Source organism: Chelonoidis abingdonii, chromosome 9, assembly GCF_003597395.2.
Source record: "Chelonoidis abingdonii isolate Lonesome George chromosome 9, CheloAbing_2.0, whole genome shotgun sequence".
NCBI lineage: Eukaryota > Metazoa > Chordata > Testudines > Testudinidae > Chelonoidis > Chelonoidis abingdonii.
This window is the reverse complement of record NC_133777.1, coordinates 66,766,286-66,785,662: the sequence shown is the minus strand read 5'-3', so window position 1 is coordinate 66,785,662 and position 19,377 is coordinate 66,766,286. Positions and strand designations below refer to the sequence as shown.

Here is a 19,377-nt window from a genome sequence, read left to right as displayed (position 1 = left end):
AGGTATTTAAAGGGCCCAGAGTACCTGCGCTGAGGGAAGCCTGGAGCCCTTTAAATCCTGTCCCCAGCCGGGCTGCCAGAGCCGTGGCTGGGATTCAAAGAGCTCTGGGCTGCCAGCAGCCACGGGGAGCTCTTAGCCCTTTAAATCCCCGCTGCGGCCAGGATTTAAAGGGCTCTGGGCTGCCTGCAGCCACTGGGAGCTTTGAGCCCTTTAAATCCCCACCCCAGCCAGAGCCACAGCCAAGATTCAAAGGGCCCTTTCAATCACCACCGTGGAAGTCGATGCGGTCCAGCACGGCGTACTGGCTCTTGCCGGTACGCCGTACTGGACCACACCGGCTTACTTTCACCTCTGCAGCAATCTGTAAATCTAGAAACACATATGGCTGTATATTACAGTGGAGCAGCAGCTCCAGTATAGTTAATGTTAAGGCCAGTTTTCTGTTTAAAGCTCGACTATTCTAAGTGCTCTAATATCTGGACAGTTACTTGGATTTGCTTACTGTGAAAAGACACAGTGCAAGTAAGAGACAGGTGCTGCCTGCACCTGCCCAGTGCTCAAACACTGAGCATGTTCCCCCAACAGAATACCACACAATTCTATACTAAAATGATGCAGACTGAAACCTTAAGGTACACATGCACCACCTTCCATTGCTAATATGCATGGGGTGATTCAGACCCAGATCTCTGCATATCACAGTTCCAGCTCCATGACGCTCCTCAAACTAATCACCAGATCTCCTCATATCACAAAGACACCTCTAGCAACCTGCTCCACCTCCTGCCTCCACCATTCACTGCAGCTACATCTACAACTCTGAAAGAAACTAGAATGCATGTAGATAATTCCCAGTGGCTATTGCCAGCTCCAGGCAGAGTTAAGGTTGTGTGGGCATCTACCTTAATTCTGTATTTCCTGGTTTTCAGAAGTCTGAGTTTTGCTGAACTTGAGATTCTGGAAGGGCACAACCTATCATTAGGCATCTTTAACTCTGCATTAATGAAGTTTTTTTTGACATTTATTCTTGGATACCTTATTGGGATATAACCATGAAGGAAACTAAAGTGGAGAGTCACATGACAGTAGACACAAAGCTGTTAAAAATGACATCACCAATATTTAATTATTAAGAGGCATAGTATTTACCTTCTAATTACTATTCACTTTTCATTTAAATAGCACAATGTACTACCATGTCTTTCGGAGTTATTCATGCCGTTTAAATGCCCACTTGGTGCCACTTACTTTGTGTTCTTCAAGAGTTTATTTCTGCGATCCACTTCCCCTTGACTTGTTCTATTGCCACTTGGTTTTCAAAAGTGGAGAATGTTATGATGCCAGTGCATCAATGTATCTATCAGTCATTAGACTTTCAGATGCACTGAACTGGGTTTTTACTTGTGACCACACAACTTCTTGAAATTACAATATTTACAAAGTAGTATTTACAATATACAACTGTAAATCTGGACACATGAATTAGTTGTAATTTAAAATTCACTAGTAAAAGGGAATGTTAAACACTTTTGAAAGTACAGGAACTGATGGCTCAAGGGACAGATAATAAATAGTATAGATCAGTGGTTCTCAAACTTTTGTACTGGTGACCCCTTTCACATAGCAAGCCTCTGAGTGTGACCCCCCCCCAAAAGTGTTTTTAATTTATAACACCATTGTAAATGATGGAGGCAAAGTGAGGTTTGGGGTGGAGGCTGACAGCTCGTGACCCCCCATGTAATAATCTTGTGACTCCCTGAAGGGTTCTGACTCCCAGTGTGAGAACCATGGTATAGAGAACTTGCTGCCACTTGTTCATCATTCAAATTCATTTCAGTACTGACAAAGTCTGCAGGCTGTTCAGTGGCCTCTGTGAAACGAATTAGTAGTCTCAGGAGAGTTATTCACATCACTAAACTCGCTTCCCTCTCATCCTGTGAGTTGGTCTCCCAGGGGAGTTTGTGTTACCTTGAGGAGCCAGAAGTAAGTACAAGATGGACAGTGGCAGTGCCTGAACTATGGATAAATAAAGGGCTTCATTCCTGACAATCTGGCACCTGTCAAGAGTACTAAATTCATTATTAAAAAAAAAAAAAAAGTTGGAAGTTGCTGTGTCATTTTTTCTGTCAGCAGCATAGCCGTGACTTTCAGGAGCACTTTATCTGTATCCATAACTTTTAGCTAAAACAGAGGTCCCGAAAGTGTAGGGTGTGCCCCCGTAAAGTTGTGCGGAGGAACATTGGGAGGGTGCGGCAGGGCTGGGCCAGCACCCATGGGGGGTGGAAAGGGAGCACAACCCAGCTCCTCCCCACCCCCTGCTCTGCTCCAGTCCTGCCCCTAGCCATGTCCCTGGCTCCCAGCCAAGCACCTGGCCCGGTCTCCAGGCTCAGTGTAGGTCCGCACCCAGCCCCTGCCCCAGTCTCTGCACCTGGCTGTGTCTCTGTTCCCAGCCCGGGGACAAGACTAAGGGGAAGGACGGGGGTGGGAGTGGAATTGCAACTGGCCATGGGCCCGGCTGCTGGCCCCTACCACAGCCCAGCTACAGCTCTGCTTCTGCCCTCACCCCCAGCCTCAGACCCTGGCTCGGACCCCACTCCCGGGCTGAGACCTACCCACCGATGCAGCCCTAGCCCTGGCCCCCTTACCCATCTCTGTGTCCACCACTCATGGCCCCCAGCTCTGGGGGTGGCAAGGGAGGCAGACAGGGGCCAGGGGGGTGCAACCCTCAAAAGTCTGGGGATCATTGAGCTAAAAATAACATTTTAAAAACAGAAAGATTAAACTTTTTTTGATTTAGCTTTTTAAAAGTAAGTGTAGAAGAAGGTGGTGGTGAAGCAGCTTCATTTCATGCAGTGGAAATTGTAACTGATGTGCTGCAACAACTACCTTTTGTTGACCTTCTACCTTTGAATAATGACTTTATTTGACAACGCCATTGTTCAAACCAAAAAATATATATACTTTACCAAGCCTCTCAGGGAAGAGCTAAGAGAAAGTCTGTTTGTCAGACATACACTAGGTAATTGACATTTGTTATCTACTCCACTTAGTTTAATTAGAGGCCTTATCTCAGGAGCACATGCTAATGGCAAGCAGTGACCTTGCCCTTTAGATTCTGCTTCAGTGGTTAGTTGTTGATAAGACTGCCACAATCCATGAACTAATTATGGATGAGGCTCTTAACTCTGAACATATTACAGAGACCTGGTTGAATGACAACTTGCCCTGTCAGCTGGTTCTGCTTTTTCTGACCGTGTTTGTGGTTCGGCATGATCGAAAGATGAACTTGGTGGAGTCTGATCTCAGGTGTAGAAAATGCTTTATCACAAGGACGGATTGATGTCATACGAGACTCCCGGGATAAAATGAATTTGGGAATTTTGGCTGTGTACCAATCTCACTATTCAATAGAATTCCTGGCTGAGCTTGTTGAGCCTGCTACTGGAGTCACTGAAATTTCTTCATGGAGGTGACTTCAATATCATTCACCATGCCTCTTGTGGATTTGTTTGAGATTTACTGGCTTCTGAGTGGTGTCTGACTCAGCTTATGCTCATGTGTACACCACACACCTGATTTAGAGAGAGAACTGGAAATAAGGTGAATTTAAAATAAAACTACATCTTAATCATGATCAGATCATCATTGATTTTTGCTTGAGATCAGCACTTTTCTAAGCTCTGTCAAGGTGGTGGATCTTTCCAACTAAGGTATTTATATGGCACCCCATCTTTATAGTAGCTGAGTACCTCACAGTCTTTTGATTTATTTATCCTCACCTCCCTTTTGGTAAGTATTATCCCCATATTGTAGATGGTGCACTGAGGCATAGAGATACTAAGTGACTTTCCCAGAGACCCCAGAAGTCTGTGGTAGAGCAGGGAATTGAACCTGGGTCTCTCAAGTTCCAGGCTAGCCCCCTGAACAATGGGCCTAACTACCCTAACCCAAACTTCCTCTCCTGATCTGTTTCTGTGGCCCATCCTCTGGGCCGCAAGTTTCAGAACATTCTGAGGAAATTTAGTACTCAGTCATCTGGGAGCCTTGCATTTGATCCTACAGGATATAACAACAGTCTGTTTTCTGTGATCTTTGACACACTGGGACTGTGATCAGATATGCCTTTGCAGCACCCCCTTGTGGCCCATCAGGGCACAACTCACCCAGCTGCATGTCTGTATGTAGCTTCACTCTTTTGCAAGGGTTAATGTAGCAGTGCTTTAGCCATCTTGCCAAGGCACACATCAGTCCTTTGGGGATGTTAAGGTCCAAAGACAGGAAAAACCACAACTCAAAACCAGGCTCATCCAGTGAGCTTTCAGCAGGATCTCACCATATGTTTAGAGCTCATCTTCAAACAGTCAGTATCCCAGCCAGTCTCGGAAGTTCTGGTTGTTCCTTCTGCCAGGAGGCTCAACAAACCAGCAAGCTATGTCTACAATACAGCGTATGTTAGCATAATTTATATGGCTTGGGGTGGGGTTTGAATAAATCACCCTCCTTAGCGACATAAGTTACACCAACATAAGTGCTGGTGTGGACGGTGCTGTCGGCAGGAGAGCTTCTCCCGCCGACATAGCTTCTGCCGCTTGCGGGGGCTGAAGTAGTTAAGCCAACAGGAGAGCTCTCTCCCATCGGCACAGAACAGCTACATCAGACAAATTCCTCTGAGGTTGTAAAGTGATAAGCAACCAGTGTGAGAGGGAAGCTAGATTGGAAGTTAGATCTCAAACTTAAGTATATAATGATCAATACCACCACCAACTATAACGTACGCTATCTGTGCATGCATTTGTAGATAAGCATAGATTTTTGTTGTTTTGTTGCTCAGGCAATCAACCAATTTGTGAGCTTTCCTTTGCTATACCTGGCCCCTACTGGTCTGTCCGATAGGATCCTCAGGTTTTCCTGTAATGCAAATTTTTAATATTACACAAAGACCAGACAGTGAGAAATGATGGAAACAAGTGAGCTCGTATCTGAGATATTTGATTTCTAAAACTGGAGATTGAGGCCTGCAAAGGGGCATTTTATATTTGGTGGAAGCTACAGGTTCAAGGACAATTTCAGGCTGCTCCCAGAGCAGTGGGGAAATCTGACCCATTGCTGAACTGACACAGAAGATGTAGTCCAGGGGTTGGCAACCTTTCAGAAGTGCTGTGCTGAGTCTTCATTTATTCACTCTGATTTAAGGTTTCATGTGCCAGTAATACATTTTAATGTTTTTAGAAGGTCTCTTTCTATAAGTCTATAATATATAACTAAACTATTGTTGTATGTAAAGTAAATAAGGTTTTTAAACTGTTTAAGAAGCTTCAATTAAATTAAAATGCAGAGCCCCCCAAATCAGTGGCCAGGACCCAGGCAGTGTGAGTGCCACTGAAAATCAGCTCGTGTGCCACCTTTGGCATGTGTGCCATAAGTTGCCTACCCCGATATAGTCTCCTTTGAGTGCATGTGCAGAACTCCCATAGCACTATGCATAAAAGGAAGACTACGTCTTTCTTAGGTTAACCCCTTCCAAGCATCTATTACAGATATTAACATCTGCTTCAGGGCAAATTGATCACTTTGACCTTCTGATCTGAAGAAATTTGTCTAAGCACAGCCCATAGTTATGAGAAAGGGGTTAAATTACATAGAAATGGAAAGAAGTATTTCAGAATGGAAGAGTTGGCAATGGATGCTGGGACAGGGAACAATGAGGCTTAAGATTTAATGTTAAAAAGAGGACAGGCTGAATTTCTTTGCCATTTAGTCATTGGAGCTCTGCCCATGTTTCAAAATGTCAAAAAACTTTGCAGTCTTGGCTTAATAAATTAATCAGCTGATTAAACGCACAAAACAAAGAAAAGACACTAAGCTAGTTTAGGCCTGATCCTGCAGAACCTTATTCAAGCAAGTGGTCTCACTGAAGTCAGTGAGGCCACTTGTGTGAGTAAAGCTTGGAGGACAGAACCTTTTCCACTTACCTAATCTGTTTAAGTATTTATACTGTATTTATCACCATGGTAGCTTTAAGAAATAGCATGGCACATTGATTGCAATGGGAAAAGCCACCAGCTCCATTACCACACCTCATTACTTGCTCAATGCACCATTCTGAATACGCTTTGTTGTAAACTACACTCAAAGGATGTTTTGCAGAGTGGTTCATATCACATGCCCTAACTTTTCCAATTTCATTTCAGGTGGATATGTTGCTAATAGTCTAGCAATCATGATGGATGCACTTCATATGCTAACTGACCTCAGTGGTATTCTTTTGACTCTGCTTGCTTTGTGGCTCTCTGCAAAATCTCCCACAAAAAAGTTCACCTTTGGATTTCACCGCTTAGGTATGTAGCTGCCAGACTTTACTGTTATAGCAGTGTTGTAAATGGTAACTATGAGGAAAGTTTGACTGCAGAGCTGTAGTGTAGAGCATTAAATAACTATCAGAAATGAGGTTATGTAAATCTAGAAATAGTTTTACACGAAAGGCCCTTTACAACGTTCTGTCCATAGCAGGCAGCAGAGAGCTGGCTATGCTGGTTTTATGATACCCGGGAATTTCCCTAGGCAGAGTGGCACAGAAGTGACAGACGGGAGCCCATGATTTGACCTGGTCCCCCCAGCCCAAGGTAGTGTTACATTGGTAGCCCTTCCTGGGAGGGGTTCCACTGCTCCTACCTGTTCTGTAGCTACTTGTAGGTTCAAATAGGATACTATGTTGTCCTTGGCTGTCAGACCATCATCTTTCATGAGAACTAACATCACTGAAAAGTTTAATAAAATACCCTAAGTGGCAGGCATGTCTCTCCCCCCCCCCTTTCTTTATTACTTTGCTGTGCATTCAGATGAGTGATGTGGAGAAGGCTCTATTTCTGTTGGTAGTATCTTTTTAATAACTGTGCATTAGAGTCCTATTTAGGAAATTCATGTCACAGTGATTATTTCATGTTAAATTATGTAGGAAAAGCACAGCCTTTTCCCTGCAAATAACTCAACATAGTGATTCATCACCACCTGAATAAGAATCTTCCAGTCTAAAGACTTGTCTGTAGAGATTATGTTAAACATATGTGGCTACAGAAATATCAGCATTGATGTATAAAGCCTTCAGTTAGGTCTTCACTGCAAAGAATATGTTCTTAACATGGGGTAGCTACCCCTAGTTAGCTGACTTGGTAAAATTGCAAAGACAAGGCAATTTTTAACTTGGGTGAGCAGCTCAAGTTAAAGCCTGTAGGGGAGCCTAGAGTTGAATTTGAGATGCTAACACGAGTTAAAAGCCAAGTTATGATGTCTTGGCTACTATTCGAATCTGGGCTAGCTAACTCAGTTTTAGATTGCTTTCCCCTCCCCCACCCCCAGTGACCTTGATGGAGATACACTGCGCTTGCAGGGATGCTATTAACTCCAGATTGAAACTCAGAGTAGACTAAGGCCTGGTCTACGCTGTGGGGGGAGGGGAGAGGGGAATCAATCTAAGTTACACAACTTCAGGTATGTGAATAATGTAGCTGAAGTCAGCGTACTTAGATCTACTTACCGTGGTGTCTTCACTGCGGTAAGTTGATGGCTGATGCTCTCCCGTCAACTCTGCCTGCACCTCTTGCCCTGGTGGAGTCCCGGAGTCGACGGGAGAGCGCTCAATTTATCGCATCTAGACTAGATGCAATAAATCGACCCTCGCTGAATTGATTGCTGCCCATTGATCCAGAAGGTAATGTAGACAAGCCCTAACGCCTGAAAGGATTAAAGGAAAATCCAGAAGGATTTAACATCACTTCTTTTTTAAGTCCAACCTGGGTTTCCATGGAGCTTGATGGCAAAACCCTGTTTACTTCAGCGGGAACAGAACCTCTGTGGAAATGGAATCTGGCAAATTCAGAGTTAAGTTTTTCGTGCTTGACTTAGCTCTTAGGAATGAAAGTTTATTTGGCTTTCTGTCAAGTAGGTTCTGATGAGTGGGTGATTTTACAGATTGTATTCTAAATGCTGCTTGTTGCTCCCAGGATATGGGCCTTGCCTAAGGAGTCTAACAAGGGTAGGACAGGAAATTTCTCCTACAAGCAAGTGACAAGGCTCAGAGTGGATGTGCAGCCACTCCATTGGCCATAGCAATAGTGGCCGTCTAAGCAACTAGGACCCCTGTGCACCCCTCAGTTTTGAAAGATTAAGTTTAAGATGACAAAGTCTGTTGAGCCAAATAGGCTACTCCTCTGGCCAACCACAACCCCTATCATTATATCAATGTTATCTGTATTGCAGAAGCACCTGGAGGAACCCCATGTGCTCAGTGTGGTACATACACACAATGTGGTAACAGGCAATCACTGTCGCCAGGTGCTTACAATCAGTGGGCCAGACATACTTGTGCTGAGTAGTACTGTGATGGGGCGAGGCTCACCAGCACGGCACCTCCTGCTGGTTGTCCAGGGAATTAGCTCTTTTCCAGTTCCAGAGCACCCTCTGCCAGCTGATTTCTCACCTGCCACTGGCCCCCCATGTCCCTCCCAGACCCCGGTGCCCTTTGCCCAGGGGTTCTGCCCACTGCAGCAATCCACAGTCTGGGTCTCCCCACCCAGGGGAACCCCCAACTCCCACCTTGCCTCAGTGGCTACTGCAAGTCATCGTCTAGCCCCCACTCACTAGGGTGGACTGCAGTCTGTAAACCACTCATCATTGGCAAGGGGAGGTTGGACCAGCTGCCTCTGCCTATTCCTGGGCAGCCCCTCTGCAGCCCCAGTACCCTTGTGGGCCCTTAACTCAGCCTGCGGCTTAGCTAGGCTGGAGCACCCCAGCTCCCTCTGCCCTTCCTCAGCACTGCTCCACCCTAGGTACCCTCCTCAGCTTCCCAGGTAGCCGGCTCCTTTTCTCTCAAGAGGCTAGAGAGAGAATGTGTGTCAATCTCTGGCCCTCAGCCCTCTTGTAGGGCCAGCTGTGGCCTGATTGGGGCATGGCCCCAACTGTTGCTGCTTCCCCCAATCAGCCTAGCATTTCTCGGCAACAGCCCTCTCCAGGACTGCTTTAACCCCTTCAGGGCCGGAGCAGGGTAACCTCCCCGTTACAGGTACCTTACTTCATGAATAGTCCTATTGACTTCAGAGGGGTTCCTTTGGAAAATAAGGCACCACTCACTGTGAATGATAGTCACCACAATCTAGCCCTAAATATACAAGATACACAAAAAGGAAGTGTTGACCTGTTTTACAGAGGAGGATGTGGTACACAGAAAGATTAAATGACTTGCTCAATATCATACAGGAAATCTGTGGCAGAGCTGGGTCTCAGTCCAGTGTAGTCTTGCCAGGTGTCTGTTTTTTGACCGGAACGCTTGGTCAAAAAGGGACCCTGGCTGCTCTGATCAGCACTGCTGACCAGGTCACTAAAAGTCTAGTTGGTGGCACAGCGGGGTTAAGGCAGTCTCACTGCCTGCTCTGTCTCCATGCAGCTCCCAGAAGCAGCCAGCACATCCGGCTCCTAGGCTTGGGGGCAGCCATAGGGACTCCATGTGCTGCGCTTGCCCCGAGCACTGGCTCCACAGCTTCCATTCACAGAGAATTGCGCCAACGGGAGCTGTGGAGTGGCGCCTCTGGGGGTGGGTAGCACGCAGAGCCCACTGGCTCCTCTGCCTAGGAGATGGACATGCTGGCCACTTCTGGGAGCTGCCTGAGGTAAGTGCTGCCTGGCCAGAACCCACACCCCAACCCCCCTACCCCAGCTCTGAGCCCCTTCCTACACCCAAACTCCCTCCCAGACCCCATACCCCGAGCCCCTTCCCACACCCCAACCCTCTGCCCCAGCCCTGAGCCCCTTCCTGCACCCAAACTCCCTCCTGAAGCTTGCACCCCACACCCCCTACACCAGCCTGGAGCCCCCTCACACCCCAAACGCCTCATCCCCGGCCCCATCCCAGAGCCACAACCCCAGCCGAAGCCTGCACCCGCCCCCTGCCCCAGCCCTGAGCCCCCTCCTTCATCCTGAACCCCTCATTTCTGGCCCCACTCCAGAGTCCTCACCCCTGCCCCAGCCCGTTGAAAGTGAGAAAGGGTGGGGAGAGAGTGGGGAAGGGGCCTCAGAGAAAGGGCAGGGCAGGGGTGGGGTCTCTGGGAAGTGGTGGGGCAGGGGCCGGGGCAAGAGTGTTCAGTTTTGTCCTATTAGAAGGTTGGCAACCTAGTCCAGTGCCTTAACCACAATACTATCTTTCCTCTCTACTCCATGCTACTGGGGAGAGAAGCATCACAGAGAACTCTCCTGTATTCGTGGGTTTTCCTATACAACCCTTATTTCCCTGTGCAGCAGCAGTTCTGCTGTGTTGAGGACCTTCCAGGATCACAAAGGGGAAAGGAGACAATATTTGCCCTAGTATGTGCTACATATTCTTGAGTTCTAATTCTGACTCTGATATGATTCTTTCTGTGGTCTTGAGCAAATTACTTAACCTCTCCCTATTTTAGGCATCTGTAAAGTATAAGAATTAGTTACCAACCTCAGGTGTTGGGAGGATTAATTAGTTAATGGTTGTATATAACTATGAAGATGACTAGTGCTTTTTATGTCATAACTGTATTAATTAATAATGTATGATTGCAGGTCTTGAATTGTAAACATTTTAACAGGAACTTTAACTTTTTATGCTTTATGAAATATCAGGCTTTACTATTTCTGCTTTACTGTGTTTTAAAATACATGCTTTTACAATGAATTCCAAAGTCTATTTTAGCTCAGTACTTACATAATGTAATGAAGTTTACAATTCATATTTCAGATTTTATAGTAGTAGGTAGCAGATTCATTAGCTTCATCACCTAACCCTACAACCCTATGGCATTAATTAGTCACTCAAGCAATACTGCGTAATATGATACAGTAGCAAGGCTCATTGGGGCTCTAACAAGAGAGGGTTTGCCAGCATTTCCATTAGAATCATTTCTTTCAAGAGTTTTTAATTTTGTTATATGAAAACATGACCTTCCAGGTTTGCCCTAGAGCATTTTTTGGGCAATATAAATACACACAGAAGACTCTTGGGTACTGTTTTGAGTTATGAAGCCTCATTAAAAATTTTTTTTCAGAGGTTTTTTACGCATTTAGAGCTCAAAAACGAATATGTATATAGAAATGAAGTGGCCTGAGACCAAGCTAAGACAAGAATGAAGGGTCAGAGAAGTTCATTTAAAAAAAATGGAAAGCTATTTTTTTTTAACCATTTTCTTGAAAATATTTGACAATCTTGGAAACTTTCACTAAGATTGCTCTGGGCTCAGCAGAAGACTTGCATGTCACTGGTTTTTTTTTACACTGGCAACAAATATTTGAGAGTTTGTGTAGCGGAAGAACAGTTGTGGCTCAGGGATTTTTTCACAGCTTTTCCATGGGATTTTAGTTGGCTGTAACTCAATTATTCTACTTTCAACTTATGTAATGCTTCTCATTCAAGGATTTCAAAGCACTTTACAAACATTAATTCAAGGAACCTCACAGTACCTCTGTGAGCAATCTAAGTATAGTTTTCATTTTACTGCTGGGGGCATATAAGAGGTTAACATACACAGTTCAAGGATTTACTTGCTTAATCTGAGGCACCCAAATTCGATCATTCTGTCCTAAGTGCCCAGTGCCACACAAATTAGTTGTAGAGCTGGTAATGGAACAAGTTTCACCAACTCTTCATGACACATTCTCCTAAAAAAGTCTTATACACTAAGAACCTTATTATCAAATAATTTAACCCCACCATTAGTCTGAATTTCATGAAAGATATTATATAGGGAGACCAGCGAATAATAAAAATTCAGCAAAAGAGAGTGAGCTTCACGGATTCTAGTACAGAATAGGAAGGACCCTTTTCAAAAAAGCTGAGAATATGCATTAAAGCTTTCTCATGGCTTCTTAAACTGATGCACTCTGCACTTATTTTTTGTTACCTATATAGATATTAACACTGGCAACATTACAAATACAAGTAACAGTATTTCTATAACTCCAGCTTTTGGAACTCTGAATTTCCAATACTTGAGAGAGCATTTTCATTTGTAAAAGGATTCTAGCAGCATCTAGCACATTAGCATTATTGATTGTCTGTTCGCATTTCAGAGGAAATTAGCGCTGCTGTCACCTATTCCAGTGCTATTTAAATGCAGAATGTATGTTGTGTCCTAGGCTTAATTCCCTTTGCAGTGGTGAAAAGGAAGTGGATAAACTCAGACTCCTAGAATGGTTAGAAAAATGGGGATGAAATATGGACAGAACATGCAAGTTTGGAATGGGTTACACCTTTAAAACCAAAAGTACTTCAGTTTAATCATGATTTAAGTGGAGATGACCCTTTTCAGCTAACTGATTTAACCATAGATAGAGAATTTGGCAGCTCTCCATCGCTGGTGAAATTATGTCAATAGCTACAGAATTGATTGATCCATTTAGACAGTGCTTGGTTAATTTAATGAGAAATAAAGGATTGCAGCCAAACCAAATTTACACTGCCAGCAAGAAAGGGATCTCAGTAGCCAGGAAAGGCACTGGTTTCAGGCAGCTACAGAGAAAATTGCTTTGCATTAAAAAAAATAATAAGTACCCTGGTGGTGTATGGTAATGGAATGTGATTCATATGCCAACATTTCATGTGACTGATGAATCTATGGAACTATGTTGTTTTAAGGACATCAACATGAATAATTTGTTTCATAAAGAACTCCTGAAATTGCATGGATAACTCCAGGGTTTTTTAAGATGGGTATCTTTCTGAAATCATCTGAGATCATGATGGCTGCCTCTCAGAGCCTGGTTGGAGCTTTATAATACTGATTCTTATCCAGGCAGTGATAAACTGAACAGCTGAGTGCGTTGGTGTGAGTTTCTTTCTGCCAACCTGATTTTAAAATTCAGCCTATGGACCAAGTGATTCTGGTGACATCAAAAGCTCTTTCAGAGGACACTTCTTACTATTGTGTTGAATGAGTAAAATGAAGACAATTCCTTGATAGAAACAATACATTCTGCAGCCATCAAAGAAGCATTGTACATGCTGACAGATTTAAACATGGGGAGAACTGAGGCAGCTGTCAAATGCCAACTCAGAACAACACTGTTGAAGTATATTATGCATCTGAGGATAGAATTTTGCCCCAGCTGTGAAAGAATTCATAGCAACGTGTGGAACACAAAGAAATAACAGCTACACTTCTGCATCTCGAAGAACAAATGAATATCAACTCTGATCTTTGAGGCATTGATACAGAAAGATAGAGGCTCTGGTAATTAACTGACAATGAGATTTTATCAGCAGTCCTGAATGATATTTTTAATTATTGCAATTAATAATGATACAAATCATGCACACAGTCCTGCAGATTTTTTTGCATTATAGGCTGGTCTGGTGGCACCATCTCTTAAGATTTTCCCAACCCTACCCATTATAAGACCCTGATTTCAGTTACTTATGAAACTTTGCCAGACTTGACCAGTTTTCCATGACAGCGATCTGCCTCAGGCTGAATATTTTCAAGTAAATAAAGCCTGTGTCCATACACTGAACAATGGGGAGAAAACAAAATACTGAATAGCTGATTATTAAGTGAACACCATCCATCCTGTGGACTGAATTAGTCAGGGGTCCTGTGGGAAAAAAAATAGCATATGATCATGTCATTAAAGATTCTATTATAATCCATGCAAATAAGGATGGCAAATTAAGGTTGCACAGGCAACCTTAATTCCCCAACTTCTGAGTGGTTGACTTTGCAACCTTAATAATGTTCGTTTAACATAGTTGTTTTGTGTGTAATATTAAGCTATCTTTACTGACGGTCCAAACTCCTTGAGCAGGCCATAACATTAGAAATGAAAAGGAAGAGGTCAAAATTGTAACAAAATTCCAAGGAACTGTGAAGCAGTGGATTGCTTCCAATAATATGTAACCTGGCTACAGTTAAATTGTCCACTTCCCCCGCAGTTTCCACCAATTTTAAAGAAACAGTTTAACTTTGCTGTAAAAACTGTTTTGCTAATATGGTTGTACAAACCTGTGTGGATGGGGCTTAGAATGTTCAGCTGCTGTTGAGACCAACCAGTTATGTTAACAGCAAACATATTTTAATAACAATTTTTAAATCCTCTTTCCTAATATGGGAAAAATTATCATACAGATGGTGCCAAAGTAACAAAGGTTGTTTACAGTTTCTGTTATTAGGGAATCAGGAGGAACAAAAAAAACAAAAACAAAACAACAACAAAAGAATGTAAACAACAAGCCTCTCTCATAGAGTTCGTCATGCTATAGTTACAGTAACATGTAGATATTCTAAGAACTGCCTATGCGGATCTTATAAAATGCACATTCTAAGATAATCAGTTCTGATTTTTATAGGCTAGTTGAATTACAGTACCTACACACTAATTGCTCCTCCTCCGTGGAATTCCCCCAGGCAGTTACATGAGTGAGTTTCCTCTGCGCAAGGGCTCTGTGTAGGAGCATGCAGACATCCTATGTGGCAGAATGCCGAGAGGACTCCTCCATTGGATAGATCCTTCCATCCTCTTCCCTTCCTGGGAAAGAAAGGTGCATCAGGACCCACTGAAGCAGTCACTGTGGAGTGGCTGCAGACACACTTCATAGCTTCAGTGTGCAAGGAGATTTTTCTCTCTACATCCATCCAGTGCCTAGCTACTTGGGCTGGCTATTTCAGCTATAGCATCGTCATCCTCCAATATGGTTAAACAGTTAGGTCTTACAGTTCAGCCAGGAAAGAACTGTGTCCCTAAATTGTGCTACAGCCATCAACAGCTTTTGATTCCTTCCTCCCTAGTCCCCATCAAGGCCCTATGCGCCAAGCCCTGCTCCTCACACTCAGTATTCGGGATGTGAATTTGCATAAAACAGAAATCTCTAAAGGGTCCCCAAACCCTAAGGAATGGGCCTTTCAGTAACTTATATATATTAGAGCAAATTTATTTTAAAAGTTTGAAGAGCTACTTCAAATCTTGCATGATTGTCATCCTTGTTGTCTAGGATTGGGGCCTGATGCTCCACTTTCTTGCATCTTGTGTGTCATTAATACCTTTGTAAAGCGGCTGTGTAATGTCACCAGATCAGAATGGTAGTGTTTTACACCCGCTTTGTACAGGCATAATCATTACAAAAGGTGCCAGGCACCGCAGAATCAGGCCCTTTGATTCCTATGTTTTTTATTTTCTTTTGATTTAGAATAAATGAAAAGTGTCATATACAAACTCTGTAGGCCCTGCCAGTTATTTAAAATCACAATACCAAAATGCAATACAATCAAGGTTAACAATACTCTTATCTCTCTGAAAAGCAGAGATTCGTTAGCCATTAGATAACAGCATATTATAGCAAATACAGCAGATTCATTTAACACTTTATAAGAACAAGACTGTACAATAAATCATATATACACACACTTCTCAAGAGTTTTGCTCCCAGTATGTATTCTGATTTTGTACTGTGTGGTGCAGTGATTATGATCTTCTTTTGTCTTTGTCTCCATCTAAAGCACAAAACTGTGCATGTAGAAATCTTTAAAACTATACAGCACCAATTAATAGTTCATGCAAAATATTCAGGTTGATGTAGTGTACATTTAAAAATGTAACTATGTCTAGTTTACAAACAGGTCAGTCTTATGGTTTCAAAGCTCCTAGCTTTGGCCACATTGGATCAGGCCTTTATCTGCAACTGCATTAGGCACAGCTTCCAATTAACTTAGGAATCTCCTGAATCCACCTAGAATTTTTGACCTAAACAGAGGAAATATATTTCCAGGAACAAAGCTGACATGAGAGTGTGTATTACCTGATTAGCACAAACTGTTCTGTTTGCTGACTGTATCTTCTGAATTTGACTTGATTTACAACATATTTTAAGGCATGAGAATCTGCTGAAAATCAATTATTGCCTGGTAAGAAACGACAAATGAAATTTTGAATAGGATATAGTAGATCTCTGAGTCACTCTTGTAATGTTGTTCTCTTTTTGTTTGCAGAGGTGTTGTCAGCCCTTGTTAGTGTATTGCTGGTATATATCCTAATGGTGGTGTTCTTATATGAAGCTGTTCAAAGAACTATCCATATGGACTATGAAATTAATGGAGATATAATGCTCATTACAGCAGCTGTTGGCGTTGCAGTAAACTTGATGTAAGCTTTGTTTCCCTACATTGATATTCCTTGTATACATTTACAAAATACAACATAATGATGAATTCATTCAGTCTGTAATATTTATTTTTATTGAATCAGTCTCAATCACTTGGGAATTTTATTTGCACGCTAGCGTGTTTTGTTGGGTCTCTTCATGCTCTCCAATGAGATATGCAGTAGTAATGAATGTAATATTTTTCTCCATCCTTTGGTCAAAGTATTTATAAATCGCTTCACTCTTCTTCCCTTTCCTTTCATTTTCAGAATGGGATTTCTACTGAATCAGTCAGGTCACCTTCATTCTCATTCACACTCCCAAGTACCTGCATCAAACACTCCTAACACAGCTCACGGGCATAGCCAGGGAAACAGCAGCCTTGCAGTGAGAGCAGCATTTGTACATGCCCTGGGGGACTTGGTACAGAGTATTGGTGTGCTTGTAGCTGCATACATCATACGTTTCAAGGTAGGACGTTGCTAGTCTTTTGTGACTGTGGACATTTCTTATGTTAACTCTTATACTAGATTAAAGGACCTTTTTTTTAATACGATACAGAAATATTCAGTGTTAGTTGTTGTTTTTTAGTAATATAAATCCATCCAAAATGAGTAAAGATTAGACCGCTACCATGCACCTATTTTCTAAATATTCTTCAACAGAATATAAAATGAGAGGTAAAAGTGGCTGAATCTGACTGGACCAAGTCTTTTTTGAATCTTTACAAGAAGCCTATTTCCTTACAAACTCTTAATCTGTACCTTGCAGCCAGAATACAAGATTGCTGACCCTATATGTACTTACATATTCTCAATACTTGTGGTTTTTACAACAGTCCGAATCATACGGGACACAGGAGTTATTATACTGGAAGGTAAGATCTGTATGAATTCTGTGATACTCTTATTTAATTTTACATGTCAGCTAGCAGTGAAAGTTACATTTTGTGGTAATGGCTAATTCTTTGTTATTTCTCTGTTGTACAAAATGTTCACTAAGTATATTTAAATCATATTGAATAAGTGATCACAGACATCATGGTCCAGATTCTTGGATGGGTTACAACCATTTACTTGGCACCACAAGCAGAACCTGGCCACAGAGCCAACTTATCCAGCCATCAGAGGATTGCCCCAGTGTAGGGGGATTATTAGTGTCATAATGGCCCCTATGCCTTCCCTGCTGCTATATAAGGGGCATGGCTGTGGCTTCCCTTTGCCCCACTTTTGTGTCAGCCATTGGGGTCACTGGGAGCTGGTATAACTTAGAGCAATCTTCAGGCTACTTTAACTTATGCCAAATTGCTAGGTGCCTGCCTGGCACACAGCTTGTCCAGAATTTGGAAGGGAAAAATGAAATGTACAGCACCTATTCATGCTCCCTCCTCCAGCCCCAATCCTGTACTATATGCTTCTCTGCCATAGCCAAGCATCTGACTCCATATTTTACTTTAACTTGAAAATGAAATGCTGACAAAACACAGAGACAAACCTGGATCAAAAAGCTGTACACGCAGGCTGTATCTACACTAACCCTTTTCCCCCCCCTCAAATTTCCCACCATGGTTATTGCACCATTGGTGCAGTTCTACTGGTGGTAGCAACAGTGGAAGCACAAGTGTAGATTGGTCATTGCTTTTTAACTATTATGTCTTTTTAGCCTGTTCGGAGCAGATCTAGACAACATGATGGTTAAAATGCCAGCAGCCTCCAGTGCATTGTTTTAACTAGAGGTCCGACTGTTACCACCCCTAGTGGAAATGCAACTATGGTATCAATGAGGGAAATATTAGGGAGAAAGGGCTAATGCAAACATGGCCGTAAAGTTGCTGGGTATCTGACACTCTGCTTTGTTGAATTATGGTTCAGGTCAAAAATTCTGAACAGGGCCTCACCAATCTTGATTGTCAAATGTTTTTTCTTCCTACATAAATAAAATAAAATAAAATAAAAGGTTCATCAAGAGGGCAAAAACGGTGAACTGTGCCTACAATTAAGAAGTCTCAATTAGTTGCAGGTTAGTGATGTTGAGATTTAGCCAAAGAAAATAGATAAGACAACTAACGTATATCAGATTTTACATTTGAATTCTAGTTGTTTGCGTAGGCTGCCTGACTGTGATGAATATATGTCTGAATTAATTATATTATTATAAGTGATGAAAGGTTCTTTTTAGATCTCACATACTTTTGGGAACTTTTTGCACTCTGTTTTAGCAACTCCAAAAAGGTAGATATGAATATGTGTTGGTTTGTTCTGTCAGAGACCATTGCTAAACATCAGAGTCTGTGGGGCTGGGTAGGTTTTCAAAATACATTTGAACTAAGCCACACTATTAAAGTGGGAATATTAAATGTAAAACATATGTGATTACCTAATATTAGCAGCTAGATTCTATTTTTTAATATAGATACTGGAACAGGGATTGGCAACCCTTGGCACGCAGCCAGTCAGGGTAAGCCCCTGGTAGGTCGGGCCTGGTTTGTTTACCTGCTGCATCCGCAGGTTTGGCCGATTGCGGCTCCCACTGGCCATGGTTTGCCGTTCCAGACCAATGGGGGCTGCAGGAAGCCGTGGCCAGCAAATCCCTCAGCTGAAGCCCCTTCCTGCAGCCCCCATTGGCCTGGGACGGCAAACTGCGGCCAGTGGGAGCCGCGATCGGCCGAACCTGCAGACGCTGCAGGCAAACAAACTGTCCCGGCCTGCCGGGGGCTTACTCTGACGGGCCGCATGCCAAAAGTTGCTGATCCCTGTACTGGAACAAACTAGTTATTTAAGTTGCTACACGACCAGTTCCAGAGAGAATTCATACAGGCATCCTGAAGGAACTTAAGAATGAAGTGGCTGCATTGCTAAATATATATAATTAATATCAGCTACTGTACCATACGACTGGAGGGTAGCTATATTGTACGTATATTTTAAAAAGGTGCTAGGGATGGTTATGGGCATTATTTTAATACTAAGAAGATTATTGGTTGGAAAAATATAAAAATAGCATTAGAAAAATAGAGTTTTAACCATCTACAGTAGATAAACATGGTAGGGGCAAAACTACATCTTGTATAAAAGAAAATCATGTTTCTCGAACATAGATTTTTTTGAGAGCATCAAGAAAATAGTGGATTACTTCTACATATTGATGGGTTCTCAATTAATTATAACTCTTGAATTAAAAGTCAGAGGAGACAATGGAAATAGATCAATGAAAACATTGCTCAATCCTTGTTA

The 19,377-nt window shown here is 42.7% G+C and overlaps 1 protein-coding gene across 2 annotated transcripts in view; it reads left to right on the top strand.

Annotated features, from left to right (window-relative positions):
- The window catches only part of SLC30A4 (solute carrier family 30 member 4), a 30,872-nt gene that overhangs the window by 5,843 nt on the left and 5,652 nt on the right, over positions 1-19,377 (top strand). The window contains exons 3-7 of one of the 2 annotated variants that reach the window (XM_032790593.2): positions 6,192-6,338; positions 15,993-16,146; positions 16,414-16,615; positions 16,916-17,021; positions 18,323-18,375. In XM_032790593.2, coding sequence (XP_032646484.1) covers positions 6,192-6,338; positions 15,993-16,146; positions 16,414-16,615; positions 16,916-17,021; positions 18,323-18,375 — 662 coding nt within the window. The remainder of the gene's footprint in view (positions 1-6,191; positions 6,339-15,992; positions 16,147-16,413; positions 16,616-16,915; positions 17,022-18,322; positions 18,376-19,377) is intronic. The other variant, XM_032790592.2, reaches the window with a different exon arrangement.